The sequence below is a fragment of the Aegilops tauschii genome, chromosome 1, assembly GCF_002575655.3.
Source record: "Aegilops tauschii subsp. strangulata cultivar AL8/78 chromosome 1, Aet v6.0, whole genome shotgun sequence".
In the NCBI taxonomy this organism is placed as follows: Eukaryota; Viridiplantae; Streptophyta; class Magnoliopsida; order Poales; family Poaceae; genus Aegilops; species Aegilops tauschii.
In genome coordinates, this window is record NC_053035.3 from 119,934,385 (window position 1) to 119,953,548 (window position 19,164).

Consider the following 19,164-nt stretch of genomic DNA (forward strand, 5'->3'; position numbering starts at 1 on the left):
CAAAAATTTATACGCAAACAAAAGAAAAACGGGGGAAGTACATCCAAGAAGACATATAGCCATTACCGATCATCTACCTAGATGGAACAAAGCAAAATGATAGCCTGATATGTAGCATCCACATGTAAGGAGGATTTTGGGCATTTACGATTTCTATACATGAGGCACGCATAAACATGACAAGTCCAGTTGGTAACTATTGAGGCAATATTGTGTCTCCGGCGGATCTGTCTTTGATGAATTTGCTCGGATCTGTTTGTCGTTCGTTTTCGTTCGTGTGTCTTCAAGTTGGATCCTTTTGATCTACACTTTTCATCTACAGCAGGTGCTTTCTGGTGCGTTGGTTCTATGGGGCCTTAGCACGACGACTTTCCGACTGTCTACTACAACAACGTTTGCCCGGCTCCGGCGAGGGAGGGGCGATGACAGCGGCCTGCCTTCGGCTCGCTTCAATGCTAGTAGTCGTCGCTAGATGGTCTACAGATTTGGATGTAATTTTTATTATTTCTAGTGTTCGTTGTACTACCATGGTTGAAGATGAATAGATTGAAAGTTTTCTCGCAAAAAAAAACTTTGCTTTCATTTTTATTTTATTTTTGCAAGGGAATACTTTGCTTTCATGCATATATATGGTAAATAATTCTGCATGAAGTATATAGTGAACAGACTCTAAAAGGCCAGCCAGTAATAGGAATACAGCAGAAACCCAAGAAAAGAAAGAAATGTCAACTCACAGTGAAAAAGTCTCCGGTCACAATCAAGCTAAGTATACAAATATACGTCAACGACACTGCATGAGAGGCACATGTAAAGATCGCCCAACCTAATCTTTGTATTCTTATATTTATTAAAAAGGAGGATAATCTTCGGCCTCTGGATCTGGGCGATGCATGCAGCCATTTTATTAATTATTGTCATAGACCTTATAAAGCATTACATCAGTAAGCCTGAAGTCATCATCTAGGCGGCACCTGTCGCTACTCCTCTCCCCTTGATGCAGGGATGCCGAATGTCCGAGCCTAATACCAAACAGACATCACACCAAAGCCTAACATCTAATATCGGATGCCCCATCCCAGCCACATATCGGGAGTGGGTCACACATGCATGTAATTTTTATTATTTCTAGTGTTCGTTGTACATCCCAGCCACCGCCGCCGTCATCCACCTAACCATCTTCAGTGCAGGGACTGACGCAAAGACCTTGCCAGGTCAGCTGTCGACTCCACCATGGCGCCAGACAGCGCCCCCGCCCTGCGCGAGGCCGTCACGCCACGTCCAGCGTCGAGACCCCGCTACTCCATGCCGCCGAGACCCACCGTCGTCGACGCGAGAGAAGGCACGCCACACCACATCATGCCTCTTCCATCCAGCACCGCTCCACAAACGATGCCCCCAATAGGGAATACGACACCACAGCACCGCCATCCTCCGATTCGGTGATCTTAGGATTTCTCCCGGAGCGGCATGAGCAGGTTGACGATAGTTGCTTGACGATGCCTTCATCAAGGTAACGACGTAGCCGCCGCCATCGCCCGCCATGACCGGAGTCGGCTCGGTTTTCACTAGCGACTATGTCTCCCCAACTCGCCGCCGATGCTAATAGTGGGATCCAAGATCCGTCACTACTAGCCTGGCCAACCGCCTTCGGTGGAGAAGGCGGCCACCACCACCATGCCCAGGCCAAGAGACCCGGACGTCCTCGTGCCGCGAAGATTACCCAGGGAGGATATCCTCTTGCCGTTGTCGAGACGAGGGCAGCCGCAGTGGATCTCGATCTAAACCCCTCTGGCCCAGATCAGATCTCATCGCAGCCAAAATCTCATCCGCCAACAGCCGCCGGATCTCCTGGCCACCGCCAACCCGTTGCGCACTGCCGTTGGAGGAGGAGGGGGATGGACGCTGCTACCCCCACGCGTTACCGCCGGCCGAGGACTGCGCCGCCGCCGCCTCACCACAGGGGCTTCGTCCCGCGGTGTCCTCAGCGACGGCGGCGGTAGTGGGAGGCGATGGAGGGGGAGGGCTGAGGGCGGTGTGGACGGGGACTCCCTGGGGGCGGGGCGGCGCCGCGGCCTCGGGGGAGAGAGGTCGGGAGGTCGGGGGGTTGGAAGGGCTGAAGGCAGAAGTCCCTAATCTTTGTATTTAAGATAGAACTAGCAAAAATGCCCGTGCGTTGCAACAGGAGAAAAAAAATCGGCCCTAACCCAATAACCCTAGCAGGAGTGGTCGAGTGAATTGCAAAAAACCACCACATTTCAAGTTTTGTTTTGGAATTGCCACCACATTCCTTGGGCGCCCCAAAAATCTACCGGTTTTCTTGCTAATTTTCTCAATAAACACTAATGATCAATTTGGAGTGAATTAATCCAATTCTGACATACCGGGCCCACAGATCAGTGCCATGTGGCAGTTCAAGTCAACACAAATGGTGTTGACCGTTAAGTTGGACATTGGACCCACCTATCAGCACACTTGTCTCTCTCAAACCTTCTTCTTCTTCTCTGTGGGACATTCAGTCGAACAGCTTGGATGTGAGGGAGGTTGCAGAGAGGTGGCTCGCTCGCCTACACGCCGCGCTGCCTGTACCAGCTCGCTGGCCTGCGCACACAAGCAGTAGCGGCAAGCAGCAAGTAGCAACGGCAAGCAACAGCAGCATGCATCAAGCTAGCATCCATGAAGTACCACGCGCGCACGAGCAGTACATCCATGGCGAGCTCGGTTCGCGCCGCCGGTCGGACAACGATGTGGGACACAACGCGTCTGGGGAAGAGAGGGTGTGAGCCGCCCATGTCAGGGTCCCATCCACGACTCCCTCTCCTCCTCTCCTTCTCTCACCGGAGTGCCGCCGAGCCCTCTACCCTTCTCCCGCTCCACTCACCCTCCTCGGCTCCTCCTCCATCCCACCTCCTACGTCCGCTCGCCCAACCATGGCAGCCTCTTCTTGCACTGGCGCCATGGCCACAGCTCAGGGGCAGCGCGCGCCGCGCGACTCACGGTCCCGCCATGGCCGGCTCACGCCATCGAGTCGTCAAGTCGTTGTGTGAGCCTTCTCTAGCCAGGGAAGACCGCACCACAGGCTTCCTTGCCTCTGCTGCAGGCGCCGACACGGTCACCTCCGAGCCCTCTCGTCCATCTCTGTCCTTGCACGCGAGGTGTTTGTTGGAATGCCCCTAAGGAGGAGAATTCGGTTTGAGAGAGATGACGATGCTGACAGGTGGGCCCTCCATTCAGCTTCACGGTCAACACACGGTTTTCACCATTTACTGCCACGTGGCACTGACCAGTGGGCCCGGTATGTCAGAAGTTGGATTAATTCGCTCCAAATCAATCATTAGTGTTTATTGAGAAAATTAGCAAGAAAACCGGTAGATTTTTGGGGCGCCCAAGGAATGTGGTGGCAATTCCAAAACAAAACTTGAAATGTGGTGGTTTTTTGCAATTCACTCGGAGTGGTCGTACAGCTTGTATATGTCACTATTTAACATGCATGCCGAAAATTAAATCCCTATATAAGCACAACATGTATCATGAAATCAAATGATAAAAACCCCTAGCAAAGCTTCCTTGTGCGCTTGTTTAAATCCCAAGTCATAAGCAAAAATAAAAAAATAAAAAAATTCATTAGTTCAGGATTTTGCAAGCCAAAAGGCAACATCCGCCGCTTGTCCGTCAGGAAGGCACAATGCCAAACATCGGTGGCAGTAGCATCTAGCTATACCTATACGTAGTGTATGGGAGAAGTCCACATCTCCAACAATGGCATAAGATTTGAGACTTCAGGTCAGACTTATCTGTATTAGTGTTTTCCTTATTTCAATGCACCAGCCGGAGTTCCATATTACCGTTCCTGTACTTTCCCAATTGATCTCTAACTGGACTGCTAATGACTTAATGTGTATTATTTCATACAATAATATTGAAGTATCGTGATTTCATATATTTTTTTCCTGTACGGATATAGAGCATTGGAAAACTGAATCTGCTGTTCTATAGCTTGGCGAGTTGTCGAATTTTGTTTTACAGCTTGCTTTACCTTTTGTTAATTCATCAGGCACCTAGCTTGTTTAAAGTACACTCAAGAAACATTGGCCTGCCTAATCTGGATCAGCTTGTTTTCCTAGCTCCTATTTTTTTTACCATTGGCCAGCCTAGCAGGACGACTTAAACTAAGTTGTCTTCCTCTTATTGGTTCACTTTCATAGCAGTGAAGGACATCTCCAGCAACAAACCAACACTGTCTGTAAAATGCACAGAGAAACACATGAATGCGAAGGATGACTTCCATACAAGCTTGGATAAGTTTAATTTTCCAAATATCGATGCACATCTAGATGAAATGTCAGTATTCAGGGATGAAGAAGAATACCACGAAAGAGCAATAGACCGGAGGAATCTTGAAGTAGATTATTGGCCAGACAAAGCAATGGACCAACAGAGAACCCAAGAACCAAGCTGCCGTTTGTCACTTCAAGAGAAATTTGCTGACTGGGGTTCTTGTACCTCCCATCTGAAGGGTAGCACTCGACGAAACAACCCACCGAGTTGCTCTGTAATGCGCGAGGATAAGCCTTTTGATTCTATTCCAGATATGGATGGATTTCAAACTGTGGGATCAACTGAATGGAGACCTACATCAAAAGTTCGTCCTGTTTTCCACAGACCTGACAGTGTGTATGATGAGATTCATTGGCAGAATCCTGTTTCAGATATATTTAGCAATAAAACGGAGTTCTCAGACCCATTCCATGCCACGGACCTTCCGAGCAACATTGATATGTGTACTTTCTTGGGACAGAAGGCAGACAAGAAGAAAGAAGATAATTCTGACTCTCTCAAGAAATCAAATGCAGACATATTTCATTCTGCGAGCTCTGTAAATGAAACTGTGGTTGGTCAACACACTACATGTTCTCAGGAGTCTGGCAAGGATTCACTAAGGCAAGGGTATGATCCTAGTATTGATTTTCAGGAGTCCAGACTACATTCATTCTGGGAAGATGGCCATGTTAATGATGACACTTTTCAGGGTGATACTGAGCTGAGTAGCCTGTTGGCAAGAAAAAATGATGAGAAGAATAAAGGCAGGACTTGGAGGCTCAAGAAGCCAGAAACAAATACGTCGACACAAACATCTAAACCTTCTGGAGATTTCAGAAATGAGATGAGTGAAGCTGAAACATGTTCTGATGGCTCGGAAGTCACCAACTATCCTGTGGTGCAGAATGGAACATCAGCAGCAGCAACGCAACTTCCTGCAAACTTGTGTCTTGAGGAAACCTCAAGAGGAATGTTTCAAATTCATGCTCAAGTTGATTGTGTAAGAACAATGTACGTAGCGTGCCCTTCAAATATCAGTCTCTACTCATTTCATGGACTTACACGGATGCTCTTTTCATTCTCCATTAACAGAGAAAATCCTAGTGTTGACTTTGAAGCTCCATTGCATGTTAGAAACATTATTCATGATGTTGGAGATCATACCAAGGCCAATCCAATGTTCCAGTCTCCTTTCATGGCAGGTCTGTTGTCCATTCCACCACAGCTCTTGCTTTAACTCTGTAACCATTAAAACACAAGAATATATATTCTCATCTATGTGTCGTTATAATCTCTACTTCTCTAGAGAAGGTGGGGATTGAGAAGAAGGTAATATCAGGTGTGTCATCGAGCAACAGTGATATTCAGTTTGAGGTTATGCTTGAACGTCGTGTTCTCCGACGGTTTTGTGTTCAGAAGATAGTGGTAGAAACACCAATGAAGGATAGGCTAGATTATAGAAGTCGGGTAATGAGTATCAGTGTTTATCGGGGAAATATTATAATTAAATTGTGTGATTTCAATGAGCTAAGAGGGTTCGATTAGTTTAAATCAAAATTCTACAACCACTACTTATATGGGTGTGAAAAGGGATACTTATTGTAGATTACATGAGCAACCAATAACTGGTTTTACCTAACAGAAAACAACAGGTAGAGAATCTTGTGTCAATAAAATCAATCCTTGGTGATTCAGAAATGGACGATGAACTACACATAGATTAAACTATCACTAATTCGAATTTTGAACCGACCCTAGACTACCAGTGTGACACTTGATGTTGGTTGTGTTGCCAAAGGTACAACAGAGTTGATGCTAAATTGGTACTCCACATAAACAAAGTCCATCATTGCTGCTAAATTAGTAATCCACAGAAACAAAGTCAATCAGCCTTGTACCAAATTTAGCTCTGAATTGTAAGTGCGTAAAGGACGCATAACTTGCTACCAAAAACATAAGCGCTCAGTCATCTAATTCATACAACTTAGTCTAAGGTGATAAGAGTAATGGTAAGTAGCCAATGCTGGGAGAATATGATTTATTGTTGCATACTGACATTGTACATGAACATTTTACAAATGCTTATAATATATAAACATCAATTTATAGATATCTACAAGGGAGCATTTCAGCGAACACATGGCGAGCATGAGTGTCGCACAAACCTGCAGATTTCTAGATTTCCATGTCTCATGGATGGTGGTGAGCAGCAGCTGCAGCATGTTACTCCTTACTTAGCTAGGGGGCCCTGGTCATGGACAACTCTACTGGCCAGGGGGCAATGGGGTAGCGGCCTGGCCTGTCTCATGCCAACTACAACTGCAAATTTTACAGAATTGGAAGCGGGTAGTGGAGGCTTACTCACATCAATCGGAAAAAGGACAGAGGACGCCGAATATTGATGATGGGTGGCTGGAACCGAGGACGCGCGTGGATGACATGAGGACACACAGCAGCACAGTAGCTCCGTCGTGCTGGCGTCCGGCCTTTGGTCCCTGGCACCACGGGAAGAAGGCAGGGAGGAGAGGCAGCTCCCAAAGGGCGAAGGAGATCCGAGATCCCTAGCGTCGGCAGGGCCGTCGACCTTTACGAACCAGAAGTGATGGAGAAGCAGTATCCAGATCGGACAGACGACCCCCCCTCCCGGCAAGCCTCGACGCGCGATGTGCCCGAGCCGCCACGCCCTGCCTCGATCCCATCTGGATCGGGAGAGCCAACGCCCGACCCCGGTCTCACCTTGCCACCTCGACGCCGGCGACCACCGCCGGAACGAGCTACCCAGCGCCGCCCTGCCGAGCCACGCGTCCACGCCCTGGTTGATCCGGTTTTGCCTGGGCTGAGTTTGGCGGGCTGAGGCCCAGATGGACCAGGGAGAAGTCCAACAGACTTAAAACAACAGCGACCTACGGAATTTTTTACGACGGACGAAACTACACACGGTTTCCCAAATTAGTACCATCGCGTATATGTTTTAAAATCAAGCTGAATGCGTAAATTCACGGCAAGAAACGTATTGTGACGATGAACCCACGGAATCGTACTTTATTATTAGGAAAAGATTTATATATGTGCATCTAACCACATCCGATCAAGAATATGAGTTAGCTTTTATGTATAAAGATAAAAATATTAAAATAAGTTTTTGCCAACAATAGTGTACTTAACATAAATATATCTACCTAAGCGTGATTGTGTTTCCTCGAACTGCAAATTTGTTCTACGACCGTCTTCTATAATTTGTGATATATCACTGTTACTATGGCAAGCAAAAACAAATCAAATGGAATTTTGCCGCTCGAGAAGATATTGTTGATAGATAAAGCAATATTTTAGGCACCATAAAAGAGTTATGATGACAGTGAGTCAGAGAATATTTTTACCAGTTTTGATACCATTCACCGATAATTACGTTGGTTGTTATTGCAAAGCTACATAGACTAATAGAATGCACGTGCGTTGCTACGGGCTACAGTCCATATAAATGATTCGAACAAATGATTAAGGTCGTCTGGAAGGTCAAAGCTCATTTCTTCCTCATACGTCCGGACGTGTTCCGACATCAAACGGGCGCACAGCCAAAATCCAACCATCTGGACACTCCAAACTCTCCCAAATCTAGTTCATATGAGAGGAAGAAATGTGGTTGTCCGTACTATCCGTCATGTTATCTTCAATATGTGGTCCCACAAAAACACCACCCCATGACGCACCCCTCTCTTTTTCTGCTGGGCCCTCCCCTTCCACTCAATTGCCCATCATAACAGGACATTTCTCATTGGGGCCCTCTCCTTTAAAACCAGATGATGTCCACCTCACCTTCGCCATGGCGCCCTCTATCCTTCAGACCGTACTTCCCCACGGACCGCCAAGGAGGAGTCCCCCACCAACCGCCCTGATCCCCTCCAATGTTCACATCGATCCACCATCGTTGTCAAGGGGGACGAGCTATGCACCGACCATAACGTCCTCGAGCCAAGAAGGAAGATGCAATGTCTCCTGAGTCATTGCACGTTGTAACATACATTTAAATGTCGTGCATTAACAAGAAACAAAAATATGATGTCCATTGTTGGGCATGCAATTGATACGTCATGTTTCCGTAATTAACTCTTGAAGCAACCACCCTGCAAAAAAAAACTCTTGAAGCAACAAACTAATGCATTTGTCTTTCTTTCCTAACCACAAACTGTACGACTTGATGAAAAAAATAAACCGCTCGCTCATGCAATTTGCTGCAAAGTCGTCTCTAATGAAATGCAATTTGCTATATTTCCTAAAGTAGAAAACTTATTCCGGTCAGACAATCGCAACTGAACAGGCAACCCCAACCCCCATCCCGCTCACTCTCAACCGTCACTCTCATAACAAAATCCACAAACTCGTGTTCTAAGTGAGCTAGTGATCGACACCGCCGTTGCATGCCAACAACAAGGGACAAGGGTGGCAACCATATTTTTATCTTAGTGCAAGTACCTCCTGGTTCTGTACTGGGCTCACCCTTCATCCCGGGCTCTATCACAAGGCGCCACGCTCACGCTCTGCCACAAAAAAAAAGAAAGCTACGAATAGAAAATGTTTGTTCAAGCATGAAAAATGTCAATGTCTCTCTCCTCTTCTCCCCCTCGCGCGCATATGCCTGATTCAGTGTACAAATTTATGTATCCATTAGAGAAGATAAAAAAAGATCCCCCTCACTTTCCATCTCCAATACCTCACATAAGTCTACATTTTCGTATACATCAGGTACATCTCCAATAGTAAGGTTGGGATGTGGTAAACTTTAGATCATATGTACCAGCCATGGCCTCCACAAGTATCCTAACTATGTGATACTTTCTCACACTAACAAACCAACAAAATTATCAAAACGCACACAAATTCACCCTTTCTCATCACTATTTTTCCAAAAACAATAGAGAGGAAGCCATCATATGCATGTGTGGCATAATCAACCCTTTCTTAGCGGATTCCTTTTCTCATCACCCCCCCCCCCCCCCCCCCGGGGGCCGAGGAGGCTCTTTTCAACAAAGATTCTTTGAGAGGCCAAATAACCAAAAAAATATGAAAGTTCAACTCGCCAGTCTTGTAACACCGGTAGAGCAATTCTTTATCCGAGTTAACTCTTAATGGCTCCACCATTTTTTCGGTTACATTTGTCTCAGCTGTAAATACAATACATCAAGTTAGAGACGACAGTTGGCATTATTGAAATCAGAGAAAAAGCCATCATCCTAAAAGCTTTTGGATAGTATATATAAAGTGCGCCTGATAAGGAAAAATTAATTTATTAATTACAGAAAAAGTAAAAAAATCCTGAAATTATTTTTGAAAAAAGTTGACCCATTTTGGTATCCGTATAAAAAGTTAAGCGCGGGAATAAACTTCCGTTGACCTCAGACAAAAAGAAAATCCTAGTAGAAACCTAATGAACACTAACTTGTATATAGTGGTGATTTTTGTTTTCGTCGTGTTGGAAAGTATTCCTTCATGAAACTTTTTATACGTGTACAACGTCTGGTCTTTTTGACATTTTTTCAAGTCCTTTTTTTTATATTGAGTGCACCTACAGCTGAGTGCACCAAGTTCCACCAAGTTACTATTCGTATGTAAGATTAACTGCTTCTCACCATACTTTTGTTTCCAGTAAATTGAGTTGATCATCTTCAACACAGGTCTCTCTCAAAGAAGTAAAATGACAACACATTTCATTTATAATATAAATTTGCAGAAAATATGAACTATCGCAAAAGAACACGGAAATGGCACTGAGCGTAGTGATCATAAACGTACTCAAAGATTGGATCCATATAACAAAATAAACATCTATAGTATTGTCGGTACCACCTATCGGCTCAATTATATGAAAGATAGGGCAACAATTAACCAAGCTGGTATCCCAAAGAAAATTTAACCAAGCTGGTAGTAAAGACAATATGAACTAAAGAGTTCACGTGGAATTTTTGACCCTGTGATCTTAAGTGCACAGTGAGCTGCAACCTGAACCCTATGGTTCTGCTCCAACCAAGACAATTTGATAGAGCTGCTCTACATTGTTACCCATAATCGGCGAGCAGCTCAATCGTCTCCATCAACCTCGATGCAGGGCCCCTGTAAAAAGGAAGTGGTATGATCATGGTTGTTGTTGATCATAATAATCAACTAATTAACCATTATTGGACTCTTCGGCCTCATCGCCCTCGCATAGCCTCTCAGTACTCGGGGTCGCGCTCGTCGTCGACGCTGGCGGAGGGCGGCGGAGGTGGCTCCATGAGCAAGATGGCCATGGCACCAACAACAATGGGGCGAGCTCCGCCCCTGGATAAGCGAGATAGACGCTGACCAACGCTGACATGTGCGAGCAGGGCAGCGGGTGTCGCGCTGGCGGGGTGCAGGGAGGGGTCGAAGACTATGACGAAGGATCAGCGGCCGGGAGGCTGCGAGCCTGTTGGTGTTGCAGGGATGCGGAATCGCTGGAGAATGGGAGAAGGTATTGCGTGGTCTGGCAGTAGACATGGAGGATGGGAGGCGCCGTGAAGTCTGGTGGGGACTGCGTGCGACGCTCCTTTTACGAAGTGCGCCGTGACATGTGCAATCAAATCAGACCACGATCACGTCTTATTTGTCTAGGATATCTTCCGTACAGAAAGACGCTAGGTTGAATGGCGATTTTTTGAAATGGATAGGAACAAACGAGACAAATTGTCACCGCATACTCTATTTTTTGAAAAACAACTTGAACTTTATTAATTAGCAATAATGGTTACATCGTCTATCAAGAGAGTTACAAGATTTTCCATGGGCTCCTCTATCCAATCCCTAGTCATGGAACATTTTGCTAATCGAGCAAGCTCATGAGCTACTTTATTCGCTTCCCTGTTACAATGTTCAAAACTGGTTTGAGGAAAATAACAGGCCATAAAAAAACAATCCTCAAAAATTGCAACAGCCGCTCCCGCAGATTGTCCTCTGTTGTTCATTGCGTCAATGACCTTCATATTATCAGAATTGATAATTAGACGATTGCATCCCGTCTTTTGTGCCAACAGTAAGCCAAATCTGAGTGCTACCGCCTCCGCTGTCAGAGCATCCGCACAGTACTAAATCCTCCAGTTACCACCTACTATGAAGTTTCCTTTGTCATCTCTCATAACAGCACCCGCTGTGCCTCTTAGCTGATCATGATCAAAAGAAGCATCCACATTTGATTTAACAAACCCCCTTGGAGGTCTGCACCATCCTTCATTCTTTCTCTTTGCTTTAGGAGAGTGGGCATTTACATAGTTCGCTGTTATAGCCCTAATCCCCATCGAGGTTTGGGACGCCTCTTGAGACTTACCCTCATGGACTAGTTTCAGTCTATTCCACCATAAATACCAAGCAGCTATAGCGATTAGTTCCCCTGCATTCCGGGAGCCCAAGATGTGTAGTCCATGATCAGGCATAAGGAGTAAGAATTCAAGGACTGCATGTCCTGCACGATCAATGACGCAGGCTTTTTTCACCACTTCATACAACCCCAAATACTCCCATACTTCATTTGCCTTCTAGCACAGAAATAATATATGTTTCGTGTCCTCTAGCCCATCCAAACATGCTGGGCATATTGGCTAAGTTTTTATATGTCTGTTGGCCAATGTAACGCGACACGATAGGGTCCCGTGAAGCGTCCGCCAAATAAAATTTTTAACCTTTGCCGGACAAGCTAATTTCCAGATCTTACTCCAAATAGGATTGGCGTTACTTCTGCCCATGCCATTCGAGTATTCCAACTTCCTCCCATGTTGCTTACTCAATTCCCCCACATAAGCTGATTGTACAGTGAATAAACCATTTTTTGTATAGCTCCACGCAATAAAGTCCGACATATTATGCATAGGGATCAGGATCGCTAGTACTCTACGGGCATCAATTGGCCACAAAGTTTGTCTCACCAACTCTTCATCCCAACCATTTGTGACTGGGTTAATAAGATCAGAAACTTTCGTCAGTAGATTCCCCCTTCTAGGTGTAATAATTTTCCTGTCTGCACAATTTGGGATCCATGCATCTCTCCATATGTCAATATTTTCTCCCGTTCCCACTCTCCATATATAGCCGTTCTTGAGAGAGTCCACTCCCGCCATAATGCTTTGCCAAGTAAAGGAGGCGCCCTTTTTTAATACTGCGCTCATCAAATCACCTTCGGGGAAATACTTGGCTCTTAGGATTGTTGCACATAACGATTCAGGATTATCCACGAGACGCCACGCTTGCTTCGCTAATAAAGCCAGCTTAAAACAGTGTATATCACGGAAACCCATTCCTCCTTGGTCTTTTGGAACACACAACTTCCACCATGCCATCCAGTGCATCCTTTTCTGATTATCCTCGTCACCTCATCAAAATTGCGACATCGCGTCTATGATTCCTTTGCAAATCTTTTTAGGAATTTTAAAGACGGACATTGCATATGTTGGGATAGCTTGAACAACAGACTTAAGCAAAATTTCCTTCCCACCCGCTGATAACAACTTTTCTTTCCAACCACTAATCTTCATAATAATATGATCAATCAAGAACTGAAAACAATCGCTTTTGTCCAAGCCCACATTAGCAGGTAATCCAAAATATTTATCATACTAGCACAAGGCCCGTGCGTTGCAACGGGGCATATAAATTTTAGTGGTTTGACATTATGTTATAGCACAAAAGACCATGCGTTACAGCGAATACAAAATAAATAAGCGTGTGGTTACAAACCTGAAAATTATTTTACCAATCAAACAACTTCTATTATTTGGTGGTTCAAATGAATGGTGTCAAATACACATCAACATTGTCAACTAATAGAATTTGCAAATAATGCCAGCTCAGTAGTATGTGGCATGTTCAGAGAAGATTCTATTTTAGCTTGTTACACGAAATTTACATTTTTTTTCTAGAAGAAATATTGCCTATAAATAAATTAAATAATAATGATAAACTTTAGCACAATGCAATGGTTCATATTTTTTAATTTAAGATGAAGGACATGAAAGAGAAAACGATGACCATACTAAGGCTACAGGAAAGGCATACAAAGCATATCATACAGTTATTATATAACACCACGCCTTTAGACATTTCTAAATATACAAAACATAAGGTACTGAATTCTTTTACATAGACTGATATGACTCAAAAATACAATGGTCAATGAGAGGACAAAAAAGGCACAGGATTTTCTTTTGTACATCAATGCCAACTAAAAATAATAAGAATTGTAATTAAAGAAAAGCGACCAAAAAAACTGTTAAGAGCATTTGTCTTACACTCTGACTCAATGTTTTGCTGGCACATTTCCTCATGAACAAATTTGCTTTACTAACCCTCCTATAAAACTTTCAGCTGGATGTCGGTGCCACCGAACTACCCGCTCAATTGTAGGCTCAACTCCAACCAGCTCCATTCTAGGAATAGATGGATTTGTAGTTTTCGACTCCTACTTCAAAAAAGTTTGTTGGGCCTCTACTTTGAGTGAGAACCATACAGTCATACTGCAAACACATAAAAAGTAACGGTTGAAGTAATGCAGAATAATATTCTCAAGTTTAATATACACAGGAAAATGAAAATATCATTATAACAAACAAGGAAAAAGGTTTATAAGTTCTATATTGATGCTCACAATGTCTCTATCCAGCTCAGAAAGTCATTTTACTTTTGAGAGCATCATCGATTTAATCTTTATTTTCTCAAGTGGATAACAATTCATCATTGTCACCAACTACACAATAGGAAATGTGAATAAAAAGACTGCAGTAAGAATTAAGGGAGAAGTCCAGGGAAGTTTAACCCCCACTCTCAAATGAGGGATCCATGTGCTTACTTTGCTTTCCATGTAGCTTCAAGATAATGTATTACCTGTTGTAGATTTTTACTCGTTCTCACTGCCATTCTACTGGAAATTCCACAAGGAAAATACATGCCTTCTTCTTTCATAGTAGTGAACGCTGAACCTGGACCATCAAAGAGAAGATAATTTCTCATCAAATTGCCCAGCACTGTAATGAGAAGAGAAGCATCCATAAAGTAATAGACAAACCGAATCTGAATGTACCTCATCAAATGAAGGTGGCAGAAGTGTGGTGACCTAGCATAGATGTTTCACAGCCTCAAGGCTTGCAGAATCAGAGAAGTCAGAAGCCTGCTATGTATAATATGTAGGCATGTATTCTTACTTCATGAGTCTCTTATCTACTTTCCAGTAGGCAAATTTTTGTAAGCAGACTTATCTTACTTGAGAATCCTCGCTTCTTTCCAGATTTCTTGAGAAAAGTTTATGGTCATTGGTCATCATAACATCTACATTTTAGCGCTGGGTAATGAAAACAGAACATGGTAAATTTACCTGAATATGTCCCACAAATATTTGTACGATGGATGTTAGTTTAACTCGAACCAATTGCACTAATAAAATAGAACACTTAGAAAGAAGGTAAAATCAGCCTCAGCAACAACGACTTTCACTAAGTAGAAGGACATTCCCTTCCCCAGCAGCCCCACACCAAGACCTCGAAGCGAGCTTCTGCTAAAAATCATAAAATGAAATGTGGCTTTACAGAAGATAATGATTTTCCATCAATGTTAGAATATCAGAAATTATCCAGTTCAAAGAACGGAAAGGTAAAGAAGGTGGACCTGTGGGAAAGATCAAGCCTTCCTCGGCAGTGCAAAAATAGTCGCAGTACACGCTCCCGCAGTGCACTGCCTAACACAAAGTTCTTTATTGCTTTCTCGGATATAGAGAATAACTAAATATTTCATATTTTTATATTAGGTTTTTTAAACATTTTTTCCACTCTCTAAGTCTCCACTAATTAGACTGAAATAGAGTCTAGTAAATTAATAGCCGATTGATATTTTTTGAGGTTTGGCGACCATCTCTTTTTCTGTTCAGCTAGTACTATAACAAAATTCTGTAGATACCTTGGCAACAGTAGCGGAATCCTTAACACAAACCAGTAACCCAAGGACATGGTAGCTAAGAATATATAGGCGCTAACTTGGAGCAAGAGAACTCCTTTAGGTATTACCATTATTATTGTCAAGCACATCTACCAGAATCTTTTTTTTAAGGGAGAAACATGACAGTAGCCAATTTATTTAGTTCTCATCAGTAAATAAAAACAGGTACTAAAATAGTTATCCAGGAAGGGTAGCTTCCTAGTTGTAATCATACCTAATTGTAGAACTTCGGGTACGATTTAGTGTGAAGGACGCACCTTCTGACCTCCTGACCTCCAGCCAGAACAATCAAATTGATCAACATATTGGATTGGCCTGCTTGGGACGTAGCTAGTAAGTCTAGCTATCTTGATTGGGACGTAGCTAGTAAGCCTCATGAAATCAATCCAGTGGCCTGCTTGGACGTAGCTAGTAAATCAATCTAGCTGAAAACGTCCCAAGCACCAGGAGGAATCTGCTACTTAGTAATAAAATCGATCAGCAAAGATGGTATATATTCAGATCTTGGAGAAGTATGGACAAATAGTTTACAGATAATCAATTTGTAGATTTCCTAGCTTATGCAGAAATACAATACATCATCTATCCAGGACCGGGAAGCAACACTAAATTATGGCATGATATCATTCACTTCTTTTTGTTGCCAATGAATACTAAATTGACCACTTTCTACTAACAAAACTGAGATTACCAGAAGCAGGTCCACCTGATCTCACGGCGCTCGTTCTGCCGCCACCACGAAGGCAAGATTGATCCACCGCCTACAGGAATCCAAGGGAGAGGAGAGAAAGAGAGAATCGGTCGATGGATTCCGATCCGCCGTCCCGAACTCTACTTCCGCGCTCGCCCAACCTCGAGCGAGGTGGGTGCGCCGAGCGGGGCGGCTGCGAGCGCGACCGGCGGCACGCTGCGGCGGCGGGGGCGGGCAACGCGCGACGGCGGCGGGCGGCGCGCGGTGAGGCGGCGCGGGGCCGGGCGGGGCAGGAGGTGGCGGCTGCGGGGGTGGGCGGCGAGCGGCAGCGGAGGACAAGGCGGGGTGGGGCTGGAGGTCGAGATGGGATCGAGGAGGCAGGCCGTGCGGTGGTTGGGCTATTTTTTCCTTTCTCTCTCCAAACCAATTTGGGCTGACTTATGTTGAGGATTGCGGGTTGATTACTTAAAACTTCAGGGGCTTTTCTGCAAAATTGCTGACGACGTACGATCAGAGGAGGTTGGACGAAACGTAAGAGGGGAGAGGGAACCTTACGTTTCTTTTAGGTAGTAGAGATAGAGATAAGTGCCTCAGTCATAATATTTAGAATTATACAGATTTGTGCTTTGTCCTCCACTTTCGTATTGAGACTAAAAAATATGCTGGATTTTATTGTTAGGAAAGTACGGATCGTTGCATTAGGAAAGTTGAGATTTGGAATTAATTACCAGAAAATTGGATTTTATTGTTTGGTAATGTGCTATTGGTTCCTGCCGGTTTGTAACGTGGCTAGTTAGGAAAGGTGAAAAGGTTAGGAAAGTTTTTATTGGTAACGTGCTATCGGTTCCTGCCCGTTTATAACGTGTCTAGTTAGGAAACTTTGAAAAGGTTATGAAAGTTTTTATTGTGAGGGTAAAAAAATCAACGTGAGGAGATATGGTGGTGGGATGTGAGACGAAGATAAACCGGACGAAAATAAACCAGACGAAATATAACCGAACGAAAATAAACCGTGGTACTATTCAACCAACTAATACATTAGGAGTAGAGAAAATGATAGTAGGACGTGAAGTCATAATTTTCAAATGGATCAAGTATGATATGTCAATAATGAAGAAAACATGACTTCAACGTGGCGAAATTAAAGGTCCAAAATTTCTGAAATCCCTAAAATAATATTACTGAATAAATATCGAGGGATGAGGAGTGGAATAGGAAAATATAGAAAATAATATGAGAGCTAATGGTGTTACATTATAGGACATACACCACGGTGCTTCTGGTCTTTCAGCGTCACACATGAAGGTCTTTGCAATAACTTAATTCAAAATAGGAAAAAAAAGTTTACCAAAGTTTGGTAATGTTTTTGTGAGATGTAAATGTGTACTTTATTTGTAGATCAATATTAATGCAACCTACAAATAATATGAAATAAATCTCTATAGAACAAGCACAATATAAAAATATTTAGTTTAGCCGCGCAAATGCGCGGGTAGCAATGCTAGTTGGGAAGAATTACAGGAGTACTTATGACTAAATCTGGTTAGGATAAATATAGTTTTGTTTTACATGTAAAACATGTCGCTCGTGTTACATTTCCAAAGAACTGGGACTCCTCGTTTTTGTTCTTGCCCAGCCATCCTAATTATGACCCTCTCTTGTCCTCTCCGGCCTCTGCCACATATATAATAACAACAAGGTATATATACCCCTATATATATTCATTGGCACAGCTCCAACATTTTGGAAGAGACCACCATCTCACATTCTCACGCATGCGCGCAGGTGCATGCTGGACGATGTGCCCATTGCACCTAGATTCGCCGCTTGCAATTTCATGGGCATAGATGGTAGATCGTCTCAGCAACGACGATCGGCTTTGAGGCAATAGTTCAGTGATAGCCTGATAGGAGCAGTAAGCACGCACGACAGCGGCAATGGCGAGCGGCGGCGTGCTGCCATTGGCATCGCTGAACCACATCAGCATCGTTTGCAGTTCGGTGGAGGAGTCGCTACGCTTCTACATGAATGTCCTGGGCTTCATCCCCATCCGCCGCCCCGGATCTTTCAACTTCAACGGCGCATGGTAATTAAACAGAATTGAATCATCATCTTTGGGATTAAGCAATTTACAACTGGTTGATGCATGAAATTTAATAGCTAGAAAACCACATCAATAGTACTAGTATATTTATCAAGAGAGAAGTGGTTGATGATTTTTGCTGCGAATGAAGGTTATTTAACTATGGGATCGGCATCCACCTGTTGCAATGTGAAGAGCCACGGAGTTTGCCCGGGAAGACGGAGATCAACCCCAAGGATAACCACATCTCGTTCCAGGTACGTACTACTCCAATTCAATATTTTAAGAAACACTGATTGCTCGATGACGAGACAGGAATGAACTTTTGGTGTACGCTTGGTTCCGCGTCACCCTTGCACATCAACGAGGTGTATGGAGAATCACGTCCACATTGTCACGCATGCATGGATGCCGCGCTATTTGCTCTGTGCGGAGATGAATGATTTGCGGTGCGTGTGTGTATGCATGTCTTTGCAGTGCGAGAGCATGGTGGCGGTGGAGCGGCGGCTCAAGGAGCTGGGCATCCCGTACATCCAGCGGTGCGTGGAGGAGGGCGGCATCTACGTGGACCAGATCTTCTTCCACGACCCCGACGGCTTCATGATCGAGATCTGCAACTGCGACAACCTCCCCGTTATCCCGCTTGCCGACCATACCTTCACCATGGCCGCCTGCAAGAGGGTCGTCGCCGTCAAGCAACAGCAGAAGCCGCTGGCGGTACAAGCTCCTCCCCTGCAGACGACGGCGACAACCACGGCAGCACAGTGCGTGCCGTCAGCCAACAAGGCGATGCAGCGTGTAGGCGGCGAGGAGGCGGCACACGTCTCGTGCGCGTGAGATGGAAGATGTAGCATGTGTGTGTGGATAGCTAACTTTGCCGAAATGGTGGCGTGCGCGTCGCGGATGGGGTGGTTCATTCGTGTCGCGGATGGGATATTAGGATGTGTGGGTCCCGTGCATGCGGGTGTCATGTACGTGGGGCACCCTGCTAAAAAATGCAATATATCCAACATATTGTATCACGCTGTTGTCCTAGTTTGTCCAAATCTCGTCACTCCTCTGGTTTTGAGCTCGCCATACACTTGTT

General features: G+C 44.4%; 1 protein-coding gene and 1 long non-coding RNA gene across 8 annotated transcripts; one reads left to right on the plus strand and one right to left on the minus strand.

Annotated features, from left to right (window-relative positions):
* Positions 1-13,390: 13,390 nt before the first annotated feature.
* On the minus strand, positions 13,391-16,250 carry LOC109771899 (uncharacterized). Of its 7 annotated transcripts, none has more exons than XR_006670529.2 (6): positions 15,995-16,250; positions 15,518-15,757; positions 14,977-15,042; positions 14,396-14,863; positions 14,200-14,294; positions 13,391-13,832 (listed from the first exon to the last, which is right to left on the minus strand). It is a non-coding gene; the product is annotated as an uncharacterized lncRNA (long non-coding RNA). The 7 variants fall into 7 exon arrangements; XR_006670527.2 differs by having other exon boundaries at positions 14,977-15,046; XR_012203899.1 differs by having other exon boundaries at positions 14,396-15,042; positions 16,010-16,250.
* A 1,365-nt stretch (positions 16,251-17,615) lies between these two features.
* LOC109771898 (glyoxylase I 4-like) lies at positions 17,616-19,099 on the plus strand. Its single transcript, XM_020330589.4, has 3 exons — positions 17,616-18,080; positions 18,229-18,334; positions 18,555-19,099. The coding sequence occupies exons 1-3, from the start codon at positions 17,932-17,934 to the stop codon at positions 18,912-18,914; spliced, it is 615 nt and encodes a 204-aa protein (XP_020186178.3). The 5' UTR covers positions 17,616-17,931; the 3' UTR covers positions 18,915-19,099.
* Positions 19,100-19,164: the final 65 nt, after the last annotated feature.

Coding starts and splice junctions, on each gene's coding strand:
- LOC109771898 (XM_020330589.4), top strand. CDS start 17,932: ATGGCGAGCGGCGGCGTGCTGCCATTGGCATCGCTGAACCACATCAGC. Junction 18,081..18,228: donor TTCAACTTCAACGGCGCATG/GTAATTAAACAG, acceptor CTGCGAATGAAG/GTTATTTAACTATGGGATCG. Junction 18,335..18,554: donor ATAACCACATCTCGTTCCAG/GTACGTACTACT, acceptor ATGTCTTTGCAG/TGCGAGAGCATGGTGGCGGT.